The sequence below is a fragment of the Buteo buteo genome, chromosome 2 (assembly GCF_964188355.1).
Source record: "Buteo buteo chromosome 2, bButBut1.hap1.1, whole genome shotgun sequence".
In the NCBI taxonomy this organism is placed as follows: Eukaryota; Metazoa; Chordata; class Aves; order Accipitriformes; family Accipitridae; genus Buteo; species Buteo buteo.
Genome location: NC_134172.1, coordinates 39,799,691 through 39,815,527, shown reverse-complemented (window position 1 = coordinate 39,815,527; position 15,837 = coordinate 39,799,691). Strand labels below are relative to the sequence as shown.

General features: G+C 37.7%; 1 protein-coding gene across 1 annotated transcript in view; it reads left to right on the top strand.

The window, feature by feature from the left end:
- The window catches only part of ANKRD28 (ankyrin repeat domain 28), a 132,945-nt gene that overhangs the window by 42,328 nt on the left and 74,780 nt on the right, over positions 1 to 15,837 (top strand). Inside the window, 1 exon segment of the mRNA XM_075051677.1 lies at positions 12,078 to 12,161. Coding sequence (XP_074907778.1) covers positions 12,078 to 12,161 — 84 coding nt within the window.

Below are 15,837 nucleotides of genomic sequence, written 5' to 3'. Positions count from 1 at the left end.
CGCAGTCTATTCATGTCTACCCAAAATTGTATTAAAAGTATTGCACTGGTAGGAATGTTATATACATTTTTAGTATTATACTAGTTAAATATTTATCATTTTGTTTCAACTCTTATAACTTCTCTGCAAGAGAGAATCTGATTTAAAAAATCTTTAAAAGAAAACTTTTAAATCTTTTTTAAAAAATTAATGTATACAGGACTATTCTCCAAAACTCCATCCTGGAAAGAAAACCCTCACCACCAAACTCTCCATGCACCCCCTGCAACACCACCACTCATCCCTGGGTGGGACAGGAAGGGGGAGCCTGGGCGGTAGGCAGATTGTACCATCACATGACTAATGAGTAGGAAAATCTGAACAGAAACTTTTAAAGGCAGCAATTTTCCTTCTTCCTTTCTTAAGGTTGAGAATTTTGGAACTATTTAATATTTCAGCCTCTTCCTCCCCCCAGTATTACAGATTTCCAAAACTTTCTACTAGCAGAGTTTCAGTAATGACAAAAATGGAGGATAGGTATTTTGAATGAGTAGATTTTCTTTTTGTCCTTTTCTCGTTGACAAAATCAGAGCTGTTTTGAATGGTAGAAATTGTGTGGTCTTCTGAGAAAATATTTGCTGCTATCGCTCCATCATTCTAAATATAGTGTTTCCTCTTGATAATGCCTCTTAGTTCTTTTATTTATCAGAATGTTATGCTTATGAGTGAATAGCAGACAGACATTCAAAGCTAATTTAACTTCCCTAAGATGGCCAGACTTGGGAAGTGTTAGACAGGAATTGCTTCTATGCAAAGTGTCCTCTTCCTGGTGCCCTTCTGGTAGGGGACAAGCAGTCTATATTATATAGCTGCTCCTACTTAGGTTTCTTTTTCCTTCCTTGGTCCAACCCTTGTTACTTCCCCTCATGGCCATTTAATCACTGGAGGCCAATGAGGGCTGTATAGCACTTCTTTGGATGCATTGCCATGCTCTATTCTTAGCTTTTCACAGGCTGTTCATTATTCCTCACTCTTAATTGGTTATGTCTTGTTGCCCCTGTGACTGGTTTAAAGCTTCGTTGGTACTGGCTGCTGAAATCACACAACCGTGTGAGTCCAAGTAAAAGATAGGCTAAGATAAAACCCCACTAATACAGCTGAAACAAGACAGGTAATGAATGTGCTGTAGCAAAATTTCCAAGCTTATTTTTGCAAATACAGCTAAAATTAAATGTAAATAGGCATAATTATCAGTTGGGAGTTGGTGGACTTTCTGACCTTGGCCTACAGAGATAGGATTCACTGAGCTTCTTGGGGTTTGTGTTTTGTTGAGGGGAGTGGGGTGGGCAAAAAAACCCCAACCCAACCCTTCCCCTTTTATTCTTTTTTTGATAGTTGAATGGTTCTGTTGAAAGCAGATCGATCTTGTTTATTTTCTTGAATAGTCAACAGCTTATTTTCTTCAATAGTTTACAGCAATTTGTTACTTTAGAAAAGCAGACGATTCTGGAAGTGTCCTAAGCTGATGTGAGTCATCACTGAAGGTTTTAAATAGTTGAATGTGATGTTTGTTTCCTCCCTTCCATGGCTCAAAATGGTATGAATCATTTTTTTAGTGTTTCCCAGATAATAGTCTGAGCGGAAGCAGTGTGTGTTTCTGACTCAAGTTCTTGAATGTTGGTGGAGCACTCCCAACCACTGCTGGTTTTGGCCGTGTGGGAATTCCATGTAAATTTCAGACAAACATATAAAAGCAAACATTTTGTAACGATGGCAACTTACCCACAAGGATTCATGTGGTTGGTGACATAAAACTGTGAAAGCCCCTTACTGACTGGCATAACTGACTTGACTTTTCTGTCTAAATTCTGTAAGCGGTGCGGGATAAAAATTCAGTCATGAGAATAACTTCAAGTTTGTAGAAGATCCTGTAGAACACTAGGATTTGTGTTATATTTTTATATGGCTACCTGCTGCTATTCTTACCTGCTAAAATGAAAATGTCTTTTATGGACCTGAATTTCTTCTGTAGTTTCACATGCTCAGTCAAATTCGGGTTTCTTTCTTCCTTCTACGTAACTTGGTGCATGACTCAAAAGTGATATGTGCTCTAGTGTAACTGAAACGGTGCTGAAAAAGGTTAGTTAGCTAATGAATTTTATAGGCGGAAGAGAATGGAAAAAGGAGGAGAATGGCACATCTGTGTTAAAGAACGGTATTGGGAGGAATAACCTTGATGTGACTTGAAAAGGAGTAGCTGATTTGTCTGTCATCCCAAGTTCATCAAACATGCTGCAGTGACAGCTTTTATATGTCATCATTTAGAGTGGAGCTAGTGATAGAATCAGATTGGTCACTTGTCATAGGCAGCAGAGCAACTGTCATTTCTAGAAATCTACCTGACTAACATTTGCTTCTTCAGAAGCTCAGCAGTATGGCAATCCAGCAGAGTTTTAATGAGGAAATGATAAACTTTATTCCAGGTTTCTTGGCTCCAGCTAGAATTTCCAAATCTTCAATCTCAACACCAGCACTGTCCAGTGCTGAATCTGGGCATGTTGTATTGTTCTGCCTTTCCTTTAAGGGGGTTTCCAGCCTTCAGCAAAAGAACCAAAGTTAAGAAAAAAGGCAAAGTGAGGAAAAAGGTTATTGTCTTTTAGCCCATACAGGTAAACGAGCCTCAGCGGGGAAGCTGACTGGCCCTACAGATCAATTGTAATGCATTCCTAATCATCTGCTAGAGAAACACCAGTTTGTTAAAAAACAAACCAAAAAAGCATCTGAATCCAGGGAAGTTGGAACTTGTTCTTTTCCCATGTAACAGTGAAAGATCACATTCAGGTTTTTTGATTAAGCAGCTGGAAGGTGAGAACTGCTTCTTTTCCTTGGGATACAGGTATAGGGAATTGGTTTCAGTGCATCAGAGCAAGAACAAGCTGTTAAGCCTGGTGTGCCATCCTTCAGAAAACCCCAAGGAGATCTACTGATATTCAAGGATACAGCCTCTGAGAGGCCAGTGATCTTGTGCACTACAGCATCTGTCCTTGAAGCCCAGACCATGCACTGTATTTGCAAGCCCTGGAATGCCTACTGACAAGGGAAAAGCAAGCCTATTGTATGCTGAAAATAAGACAATGTTATGTTGACCTTTTGTGATGTGGGTTAGTTTTTTTTGTAATAATTATGAACTTGATTCTGTTTTCTCTGCAGAAGCAATATTGCAGGAAGAAATTTTCAAAGGGGAAATACATAAAATCAGCACTTCCTGTGCTCATCTTTAGAGCGTGACTATAGATCAGTAGAAAAGTAGATCAAAGGAGATGTACTAATTCTTCTCGGTGTATGCATGTGCCCACACACCCAAAGGGAATTCTCTTAGTTGTGTTACCAGCTGTCCTAATAAAATTTAGTAGGATCATGTTTAAGTTAATGTATAAGAGTGTGTGCACTATTGGTATAAACGCTTCAAAGGCAATGTGATAGATGATACCAAACTAACATTAGGAATTCTGCAGTCATTCATTTGCTTCAGCCAAGCTACCTTTATCTGTTTCTTCTCCTCGGGACGATGTAATAGCATCGCTTCCTGAAGCATCAGGCTGTCAATGCCAGCTGTGGCAGTGGGTTGATGTCTTCCAATGTCTCCGGGTTCTTATTTTTGTTCCATTGTTGTTGCGTTCCTGTCCAATCTCACCTCCCAGCAACTGTCTGGGTAGTGCTAGGAGAGGACAGTTAACATGTGAAAGAGCAAACAGGGGCTGCTGAGACTGAGCCTTTGATTTTTGTTTTGTTTGTTTCCTTCAACTCTGCTTTTAGAGCTGGTGTGCGCAGCTGAAATTGCTGCCTTCAGTAATTATTCCTTGAAGCATACTGCGTTTATTACTGTAATTGATGCCATTTTCAGTGCCAGAAAACAAAATTGGCTGTGGAGATGGTCTGAGCTGAAAGGAACTAAGGAGGCCAGAAGTATTCCTGCGATCAGTGGCTTTTCTGCCTTTACTCTGCCAACAGGGGAAAATACCTGTAACCGATCTGTGGGCCTTCCTTTTCATACTATGAAAACATTTTTTAAAGGCTGTCATACTTGCAAAAAAACCCCTTAAGCGTACAGTTATAATTGTGAGTTTGCGTGGGTTTAACAAATGGTGAAGTGTTTTGCCAGCTTCTTTCTTTGACTGAGCTGATGTTTTGAGGTATCTTCTCCATTTTCCAACAGAATTCATCTTCTGTCACTTACCTTCTCCCAAGAAGAAAAGTTACTTTAAAAGCAACCCATCTCCTGTCCAAAACCCACACCACACTACCTAAAGTAGTTTGTTTAGATCTATTTGTCTGTCTTCATGGATGCAGAATTATCTTACCTATCCATAACAACTATGTGGATAGATGCATCTTTTTGTGGTCTCTCTTCCCTGAAACAGGAGTTGTTTTGACTTCCAGTTAATTTTATAAGACTGCCAATGCTACCATCAGACTTGTATGGTTGTTATTTAGGAAAGCTGTTCGGTGTGATAGCTGTCTGTCGTTTTGGTCAAAAGACAGGAAAGTGGCTGCTGCTAGATACAGCTGATTAATCAGTAGGAGCCCCCAGCCAAAGCACGTACACTTTTTTAATAAAGTACCTTGAGAATCTGAAGTCAGACAGACTGGAGGACTTCTTTTATGTACTGTTTGTTAATGTAAGAGTGGATTGTTGATTTTCATTACAGGGTTGTACACTAAAAGAGCACAAAAAGAAAACTCCTGCCAGTGAAGTTAAATCTGGCCTTAATAAAAAGGGAGGTGTCGTGGGTGACATCCTAGATAGAAAATCGTGAGGGAAGATGCTGTTCCGTCAGATGTCCACTTTCTTTAAAGAGAAATAGGACTTATATTTGCTTTTCTGGTTTTTAGGAATGTGTGCTCCGTTCTCTCTCTTTTTTTTTTTTTCCTCCTCTGATTGCTAGACTCCATGATTGCTAGACTCCATATTTTGGCTATTGGAGAGAATTTTTTTAAAAGGTATTGATTTATCTTGTACTATGGTGTAGGGTACTTCAGCCGACAGTTTCTCTACCAGTGTGTTGTTCAGATGTATAAAATGTGCAAGAAGTATTAAACAGAAAATTGTGGTAGACTTTTAATACTTTTAAGATATTTTATTGCTCTTTGATCAGATGGTATTTCTGAAGTATTTTTAAAAGGTTACAGTTTAAGTATACAAATGAAGTTTCCATCTCAATCACAAACAGATATTTTGCATTATTAATTTTTCTTATGCCGCTCCAATAGAGAAAATTTAGAACGAACGCTGGATTATTTTTCTTCTTTGTCATATTTGTGTCTCAATTTTTGAGATGACTATTCAGTTGCTGCATTTTATTAATTGCAAAGTCTTAATTCAAAGAAAATACATGACTAGATAAAATAGTTCTGTAGATTAATAGAGGCTATATGTTTCCATGAGAAAAAGAAATAAGAACTGCCTATGGTATCTGGGAGGTGCAAGCGAAGCTATTTTGCTTGTCCTTGGAACTCTCCTTTTTCTGTATCCCAGCTGTGCATATGGTCTGGAATAAACAGAGCAAAACTGGGAAGAAAGGTAGTAATTTCTTGTTGCTTTAGACCGTTCTCTTTCCTGACTCCACCTCATTCCCTCAGGAGTGGGGAGGAAACAAGCAGAGGAGTTCAGATGAGTGACTCACAAGGCTTCTTGAAGTATTGTAGCTTATATTCATGGTGATGCTGAACACTCATCTCTGTCTATATGTGGGCAACACTTCAGTAAATATTCTAGCTCAATTATATAAAAATCTGCTTGTACTGGGACGTGCCTATGTATTTAGAGCTGTAGCTATTACAAGCAATCTTTGTCTTCTGAATAAATCCATAGGTTAGGTCTTTGCCTTGCAAAGCTGATACAGGTTGTTTAAAAAATGATTCATAAGACTGACTTGGTTCTAAATTTTTTTCATTTTTACTGGAAACTGACAGAACAAATTTCCTTCCTTTCCTAGATCCTTAATTATACAAAATATTAAATGAAACCAGTTGCATTAATCTCAGCCAAAAAAAGACTGGTAAATGCTGATTGGCAAGAGAGAAATCTCTATTGGGGTAGATTTGTTGATATTGAATGTGCTTTGGTGAGGTTTTCAGTGTCATCAGCAGTGCTGCTACAGTCTTCTGCTTGTCAGTTCCTAGAGAAAAGGGTAGATCTAGAGAAAAGGTTGCTATTTTTAGCTGATTCAGAGTTCATGATTTTTCTGTCTGGTGTAGACATGGCTGTCGTCGATATTTTAACCTGCATGTTGCATTCGTGTAATACATTCTCTTTATATGCACCCATGAAGGACTTTTGGAACTTGATTTAGTTAAATGGCAAGTGTAGCTTGAAAATTGCAACAATTTTTTTTCATTTGCAAAAAGCTATTGTGTCAACACAAAAGCTTTTTTGCAAAAATGCATATCCTCCCTACTGTCCACTTGAAAATTGTTTTTATTCTCTCTCCTTTGCACTCCTTAAAATTTTAGAGCTAAGTATGGAGATTATACTTTGCTAACAATTAGATATTGTGGAAGTGATCAGATAGATCATCCCTTGAGCCCCAGTAGACATAGCTTCCCCCCCCTCCCTTTAAGTTAGGCCATTTTTTACTCTTCTTTCCTGCTACTCGTTTAATAAGCTTTCTTATTGGAAATATGTGACATTTGGAGAAGATGGATGCTGATGACCTGCTGTCTTCAGTTATTTTAAGTTTTAGTAAGATAAACTGAAAAGGCTTTTTCGAGAGATGCAATGTTCTTTCTTCATACCTTTGCAAAGATCTGTTGTGATTCCTAATTTAGTTTGGGGAGAGGAGGCCTTAAATTAATCCTCATGAATTTACTCTGCTTTCGTTCTCTGTTACTATTATCTCTTCTCCTGCACTGGAAGTTAATAGTCTAGATCATCTGCTGAAAAACTGAAACCTTAGTTTAGTTCCTTTCAGTAGAATTGTGAACTTCCAGCTTTTGGCTTTCAGAATAGCTGTTAGGTAGCATTAGAAACTTGTATTTTGCACACCAGAGGATAGCTTGGATGATTTTTTGAAGTTGAAAGAAGAGATAATGAGAGATGGTGTTTGCATTGAGGTGAAGGCAAGTACTTTCAGTTGAAGGGGATGGGGCGTGGGGAGATTCTTTTAAGTAACCTTCAAGTGCTAGTTCATTGTAAGCAGAAGTTAAATGTTTCTAGAACTGGGTTGTCCTTTGGTTATGGAAGTAATTGCACGCACACATATTCCTAGTGTGAATAGGGTGGGTTTTTTCCTCTACTTAGATGGTTTAGATTGCTATCAAGATCAATATAATATTGACTGTGTTGCGTTGGTTCTGTTTCTAATGCAAACTGTGATGTACTGGCTTTTAACTCTTTGACCATAGTAATGTCACCATTCAAAAATATGTAATGTTGTGCAAGATATAGTATGTTAACTTTTGGAAATAGTTTATATTAATTTTATTTTAATTATATGTAAGGTTTCTAGAATAATTACCAGAGTAGATTCCAATATTCTTAACTCTTCTGAATTTTCACAGTTAACTGAGTGTGAAGTCCTATACTTTTTTTAAGGTAACTATTGAAATTCTAGCTGATATTTTTGAGTGCACTTTGGAGCATTAATTGCAAAGGTCAAAAATGGACGGCTTTCAGATTATTTGAACTAAACTGGGTATTATCTCTATCTAGCAACATGTCCAGTTGGTAATTCCAAAGAAAGCATATGGAACCCTAGCATTTGCTTACTGTATAAAGGTACTGACTCTCAAAAAGTGTTCATTTGCACTAAACGTACAGGCTTAGCTAGAAAACCATCATCTAACAAGTGTGTGTATATGTATAGTATGAAACCCAAGTATGCATTTTGTCAGTGTACTTTGCTTGTAAGCTTAAAATCGGGGGGGGGGGGGGGGTGTTTGTTTGGTTGTTGGCTTTTTTTTAATTTATGTTTAGTTATGCAAGTAAGCTACAGTGTCTTTTCCTCAGGGCATTTTTCACAAACTGCAAAGTATTTTCTAGGTTGTGGTTGCTGTGTTCCTTAGCAGACAGTAGGGCGTTGCAGTAGATGAGCCTTGAGGATGTCCGTGTTTTTATTTAAACTGGTTTTGCTGTGGCCAAGAACATGAGTTCTCATATGTATTCATGTGAATCTGTCTTGTTTCTTTTTAATAAATGGTTGAAATGCTAGAACAAAGCAGCATAGTGTACAAACCATTGCTTTTTCATAATTAAGACCAAAAGTATGAAATTCCAAAACATCTGGACTCTATGTAATGAACAGAATATATTTATAAAGATGTTTGTTAGTCACATGCTGTAAATGAGAACACTTGGGAAATCTGAAATTTCATGGTGAATCAGAAGCTGGTGCTATATTCTGCCAGGCCAGCAGTCCTGAGCTCAGGGAGCCCTAGGCTAAGGTACTCTTTCGCACTTACAAAAACCTTCACCTGCATGAAGTGTCAATAGGTGTGTGTTAAGCAATTTATTACGTTGCAGTGAAGCTGTTGGAGACATTATTTCAAAAGAGTGGTAATGCGAGCTTTTTCTGCTTGTGGCCCCCGAAGGTGGGAATTCAATATGTCTATTAATATCCAAACCATTTAATATACCACTTTAAACCTGTCTTTCTCTCTGCCTGGACTCATATGTGAAACCTGAGTGCAAACACTTTATTGAAGAGCTAGAAACTTGTTCACCGTTGACAAATTTTGATCTTACCAGCCACTGAAGGACAGTAAAAGTGCCTTCATACCGTGCACCAGGAACAAAAACCTTCCCTCTGTTCCTGTAACACTGAAGCTTATCCAGCAACTTTGACAGAAGCCATTTACATAATACACCCACAAGCCAGCACCATTTAGGCAGATTCAGGCTGAAATATTTATTCAGCAAGTTGTAGGGCTTTATATTCTATTTATACTATTATAATATTATTATATTTAAATTATACTCGATGTAATTTTTTCTAAGCTAAGGGTATGTTTGTCTATACTAGTCGCAAAAAACATGTGTTTGGTCATTAATAACTGGCTTTTTAATAGTCAACAGATTACTTTAAGGGAGATTTTACTTTCATTTAATTTTCAGAGTATTTATGTGGGGAGTTTCTTGTCTTCAGCGACTTAAGTGAGGACTGTTTTGCTGCTCTGACCAGTGCCATATGAAAGCAGTTAAGATGCTGGAATTGTTTACTGCCTAAATTGTTGTTAGTCAGCAGAGCCAGTACATCGGATTTCTTTGCGGCTTTTCGTGGAAAATATTAAACAGTCGCTCTTTCTTCAGTTATAGGATTTTTACGTTTTCAGCTGTGTTAGTCACAGAACTGGCATGGACGTAACTGCAAAGACTGCCCCCCCCCAAAAGAAAAAGGCGCTTTTTTTTGGTGCCAGAGGAAGTTGCACTGGGTGCAGTGGCTGGGTTCTCTGGTAAGTGTGACATGTGAGCATTACTAGGCATTTCATCCTGCCAGGCTGCAGTTGCTGCTCGCCGGGCTGCTGCTCAGCGGGAATGCTGCTGTGGCGGTGGTTTGTGCTCTGCTCCTACAGGCTTTTAGTGACCGGCTCGGACAGCCAGGCTTTTTTTAAGCTTTGCAAGGCTATCTGCTGATTGTATAATTTAATTTGTCAAGGAAAAAAAACCTGATAAGCAGAAGCTCTAGCGGAAGAGGAGATTCAGGTTGGCACAGTGACAGATGTTTGGATAAAGAAGTTGGCTCAGAGATGATGTATGGAGTCTGATTTTTTTTTTCTTTTTTTTTCTTTTTTTCTTCTCCCCCTCAATCTGAATGAAGGCTATCATGGGAACTGCATTCACATGGTGATCAAAGAAACACTTGAGTGATGAACTGCTTTTGCAGAAGAAGTCTAAGGCAGTAATTTGAGCTTTTGTGTGTGGTAGCTAGCTTGTTTTGCTGAAGCATTCTTCCTCAACAGTATTTCTGCCTAACGCGTTCGCTGATGGAGAAGCCGCAGCTACTGCCCGGTGAAGGAAAAATGAACGCTCTGCATTGCTTGTGTCCGTGACAGAGTAACGCTGTCTGCGTTGCTGTCGTTTTGGGGAGGCTGGATTCAACTGGCAATATTATTCAAGGAGTTCATTGTCCCTGTGGTCTGACTCATCGCATGTAAATGTACTGCAGCCGTGCTGTACGTTGCAGATATTTTTCTTGTATGGGAAGGAATTACTTTCCTCTAAGCAGGTCCTGAATAACTGCTGGAAATGAGATGCATTTTTCTGGCTGGACTGTTTTTGACATTGAGAAAGGAAGCCGTAGCATGACAGGATGATCAGAAGACGTGTTTATTTTCAGTCACCAGAAAGCCTGCGACGGTTGATTTAAAACCGACCTTGCAGGAGCGGGTATAGCTGCGGCCGTCTCTCTCAGGGCAATTGTTCCTTGTTCTGTCCTCAATAGGACGGTGTCACGTCTCCTGCAACAATGATTTCACTGTGGGGGTAGAAGGACGCTGTGGAAGTTGTGACATTAACAAAGACAAATTTGCTTGTGAAAGGACAGCTGTGTGCGACAGTGAGTGCTGTTCAAATGGAATTGGATCTTGGGATATTTTTATCAGCTGTTCCACAGTTTCATTATTGTGGTTTCGATGCCTAGAGAAATTTTATTTTAAAAAGAACAACTTTTTTTTCAGCATTGTCTTGAACATCTCAGGGTGTTTAAATCTGAAAAATGAAGTGTAAGGGGGGATTGGAATGTCCTTTTTTAAATGCTAATATACCAGCGGTAGCACTCACAAGTTTGTGAGGGCATGTGAAACAGGTGAAAGTATTTCCTCTATGGTCCCCGTTGAGATATTTGTGGTCTGGTTCCAAAAATACTGTTGCTGGCATTTTTTTGTTTGCTTTTGCTTCCTCAAACGGATCGAATGAGTCGAGTCTGTATTGTTGTTTTGGAGGAGGTGGAAGATGATTCTCCCACATTTATTTCCAAGTTACCTCAGGAAAATGTATCTTTACATCCATCGCCCTCTGGAAATGTGCTGGTAAGGCATGTTATTTGTTGGCATATTTCCTGCTTATAGTACTGTTGCGAATACAAATAGTAATTTTCCTAAGATTGATATGAAAATGTGTGATGTTGAAACAAGACCAGGTGGTAAAAACTGCCTGTACTAAAGAGGGAAAAAGCTGAAACTTAGTTGTAGAATTAATATTTGCAAGGGCCCATTCTTTTTCATGTAACTTTACTTATGGTGCAGCAATAACAGATCTCAACTCTTGTGTAATAGCAGAGGATTTTTAGAGGGCTTGGTAAACTGTATTTGAAGTAAATGGTTTTTCCCTGCTCCACTCCATGCAGTACCACTTTAGAAACCGATGTAATCATTTTATTGCAATAATATGCTGTGTTTATTTTGAGAACTGATAGAGTATATAGTGTACATCAAGCAAGAGCAATTCTAAGCTAAAATGAAAAATAGCATAAGTCATAATCTTGATGTAACTATTAGATTCAAGTTACCCCATTCTGGAAACGATCAACACTAGGGACTGTGCTTTTATTGCTTTAAATTATTTTATTTTGTCAAGTGACTGACTGAAATCTTGCTAGCATATCTCAGCAGCTTTTCTTACTAAGAAATCCTGCTATATTTAGTAGATGTGTGTGAGTGTGAATTTATTACCATACTTATCTGATGCACTTTGCTTTCCCACTCTATCTAAACAGGTGGAAAACTTCTAGTAACTTTAGTCACTTGCTAATGTAAAACGAGTTTGCTTATATCGTATAGAATTTGCAGTATGTAACAACAGTCCTAATTTTATTATGAGGAGTTATCTTTTCAGCAGTTTCAAGCTAGTCTTCTGGGCCTTGGTTGGGTTTTTCTATTTTTATTTTTATTCCATGAACTTAGAGTATGTTCGTGTGTTTGAGGTTTTTAAAACTTAGAATTTCTTCAATTCTAAATACTGTTGCTGGTTTCTTTGTTACACTGCCTGGGATGTTTTATTTTGTCATCATCTTGTGCTTGTGTTATGTATCAAAAAACCATATGTGTATCACTAAAAGCTAAACTGGGATTATATTCTAAGATGTGTTTTTTCTTCATTTCAGCCACCATTGGTTCAAGCTATATTTAATGGAGATCCTGATGAAGTTCGAGCACTGATATTTAAGAAAGAAGATGTTAATTTTCAGGTAAAACCAAACATCATTAGCTTTCAATACATTTTAATTTTGTTTTGATACAGCTTTCTGCTATACTAATCACTTTAAAACTTCGTTAATTCATGAGCTGTAAATTTTATTGCTTTTATGTAATAGGCAAAGTAAAGCCTATACATACACTTTATACTAGGAAGGAGGAGTGTAGCTTTGTAGATTTGTGTTGATAGTAAAGACCTAATTCTATATTCCTTTCAAATGTTAGTTCTGCAGCGCTTGGGTAACTGAAAAGTTTGTTTATCCAGTTGCATAAGACTTTTTAGAAAGTTAGACTGGTTAAACGTGATGCTATGTAGACTTTGATTCTTCTTAAATTAAATACAGCCTATAGTATACATTAGGCAATTATAAGAAAGTGGTCTGGGGTTTCAGTAGGTAGGTTTAATAGTGGGTTTTAAAAAGGGAAGCCTAATGATTATATTAATAAGTAAAAATGAGAAATTGCGTGTGTATGCCCTACTTGCGGTGCTGCAAACCCAGACAGTGCAGTGTTAAAAATTGTACTGAAATGAAATTGAATTTGTTCTGTTGGGTGAAATTCAAGATTTGAACAGCATGCAGTTACTGTATTTACTTTCTATTAAAATTCTAATATACATGTTTGCCACTATGCAAGATAATATAGCATAAACTCTTTACATAGATTAGAAATTGCTTTGATTATTAAAGCAGACTGATGTAAACCATTTAGGGCTTAACGCTGTGGGAATGTATGTAGCTGTTTCTGCTCCAAATGCATCAAAACAACAGTGATGCTAAAAAGCAAAGGCTAACATCTAGATGCTACATAGTCACCAATGTAAGGCTATCGTAATTGTTTACACTTTCTTCTTCAGACATGTAAACCAAAAGCAAGTATTTAGTTTGGTATGTGTATTTTGACATTTAAAAGCATTCTGTGGAATTTATATCTGATCAATGCTAGCTGAAGTATAAGGGAGCCCTCCCATTGTCTTGAAGAGCTTGAGTAGGACCCTCTATAAGTAGACTTGCTGTCAAATCTAAAGTTTTATTTCATAAGGTTGGACTTTTCCTCTCTTTTTCAGTAGTTTTGCATGTTCTTAAGTAAGATTGTATGATGGATTATATAATATCAAAAGATTTAATCTTCTGTTTAGTTATGAGAGCATGAGCTGTATATCTTTCCAGTCTCTTCATATGGACACTCTGGTCTCACTGCCATTTTTATTTTTAAAAGCTGATTAGGCTCTATTCTTTCATTTATATTCCTCCATGTGTAAGGTCAGCATTCATAGCTATAGTGCCTGTAAACAAAATTAGGTTAGTATCTTTCAGCTTTTTTGATTGTCTCTTACAAAATCCTATGCTAGATGTCAGTATATATGTGGTAGTGGTTTGGTTTTGGTTTTTGTTCTATCTCAAGTTTTGTCAAACAGTTGCCCGTAAATACAAAGTCAGCAGTTGTGCCGTAATTGATGTCTTTTGAAGAGGGTTACTTTAGACTGCCAGGTAGTTACAGTGAAGATACTGTAGGTACAGTATTCAAAATCTGAGGGTTTTTTATTTTTACATCTTAATTTTTATATTCCTTTCTGTGGATATATCTCACTTTAACCGAACATGTGTGCATCTTAGACTAGTAACACCCAAGGTGTATTTAGAATCCATCCAGAACAAATATGCTATTTTTTCACAGCCACCTTCTTCAGCCTGGGCAGATGCTTATCATGCATGACCACTCCTTCCTGTCATGGCAGTCCTAGTCCTACTACAGTATTTAATATTACATTCACATATATCTCTTAAAACACTGTTGGGAGTAAATGAGCATATAAATTCTCCCATTGTTTGATAGAAATGAAGTAAACTGCCTAGTGGATTTTTCTTTGTGTGTGTGTTTTGTTCTTTTCCTTGGGTTTTTGTTTGCTGTATGTACTTGGCTGGAGATAAGATATCCTTACATAGTCTAGAACCAAAGTTGTCACCTTAGTTATGTGTTATAAATTGGTATGGACTGAATGAGGAGAAAAGAGCAGAAAATGAAGTGGTTATGTGTATTTCCTAATAAAGAGAAGGAACGTGATAAACTGTTTTGATTGTTGTGGATTGTATTTGACCAGTGTATATGTTGGATTTTTTTCCACTTTGCTATCCAAGTGCTTCAGTACAGTTGTTTGAATTCCAGAGTCATTCCCTCCAATGCCTCTGCAGAGTCTTTTCCCTCTCTCAAGAGCAACTAATTATTTTGCAGTTTGTATTCTAATAGCTCATATTCCTTCCTTCCTCCCTTCCCCTGAGCATGGGTTGGACTCTGTAACTGAAGACCTAGCAGGGTTCTGCAAATTAATTTTGCCCAGAAGTGAACTGAAGATAGCGCTGTTGTAGGTCTTTGTTGTGACAGTGACCTTAATCTAGGAAAGTTGTTAGTGTTTTGATGAAATGTGGGTGTAGTTTTTGTTTTTTCCTTCTGTTACCATCCAGCTTCATTTACCTTTTTACTTTCAGGGTATGTTATCTTTAACATTAATTACAGTTGGCTTAAAACTCTTTCAAAGCTAAGTGAGTTGAGTCTTTTTATTTGGCCTTCCAAAGCTAGGCTGTGATAACTGTTTGGTATTATGGTAATAGCTAAAGATTGCACCCAGGTTGGGCTGTATTAGAGCATTACTCCTAAAACAGATGATGTCTTCTACCATAGTGTTATATTTAGAAAGATTCTGAGATGGGTGGCCTTCCATGAATTGCTGTGTGTGACTGTAAAATGATGTACTGATAGCAAACAGGCTTTTTCAGGAAGGAGATTGTTCATGCCACACCAGCCTTCTTGAGTCACAGGCTCAGTCTACATTTAGAAAGTATGTATTGTATTCCACTCTGCAGTTGTAATCTTTTGTGAAGAAAGAACAAATCAAGTGTGTCCCTAGCTGCTTAAGCTGTTGTTCAAAAAAACTACCTTCTCTGCAAGTTGGAAGTGTGCAGCTATTTTATAGACAAAAATGATTTATAGGAACTTTGATCAAATGTATTGTTTGGAAGGTGAACTCTCTTGAGGCTCCAATTAATGGAAAAAAACAGGGAGAAAGGGGTTGCTTCTCCCTCCCCTTCGCCAAGAAAGCTTGAGAAACTGTAGCTGTTTGTTTCATGAATCAGGCTTAAATCACACACGTCACATACTTCAAGTCCGATATGGTTTCTGTTACACACATGGCTCTTGCTGTGCTCTGTGTGTGTATATATGTATATATATGTTTTAAAAAAAAATAAAATTATTTCTTGGTTCCATCCTGAGCTTTTGAGACTTGGCAGTAAGGAAAATCTTGTGTGATAACTGATGTATTTAATACCTCTTTATTAGTTAATGGGGATCCTCAGCATTTCCTGCTCTTGCTGATGACAGCATGGCTGGTTTGAATTTTATGTACTTTTCAGCAGTTAGCTAAAACTAACTAAATGATTTCAGCATTGCCTTTTATAAATCAGGATTTGTTTGTTTAAGATTTGGAGGCCTATTACGGTTGCAAACCGTGCCATTTCTGTTTGTAACCAAAACTGTTATGATGTATGTTTGGTTTAAAAGATCATGAAAATGGAGTATTTCATCTCAGCTATTTGTTAAGAATACAATTCTGTGGCAGGAATACCAGATCACTGTCAAAAATGATTTAAAGGTTGCAGATCTGGCTATGGA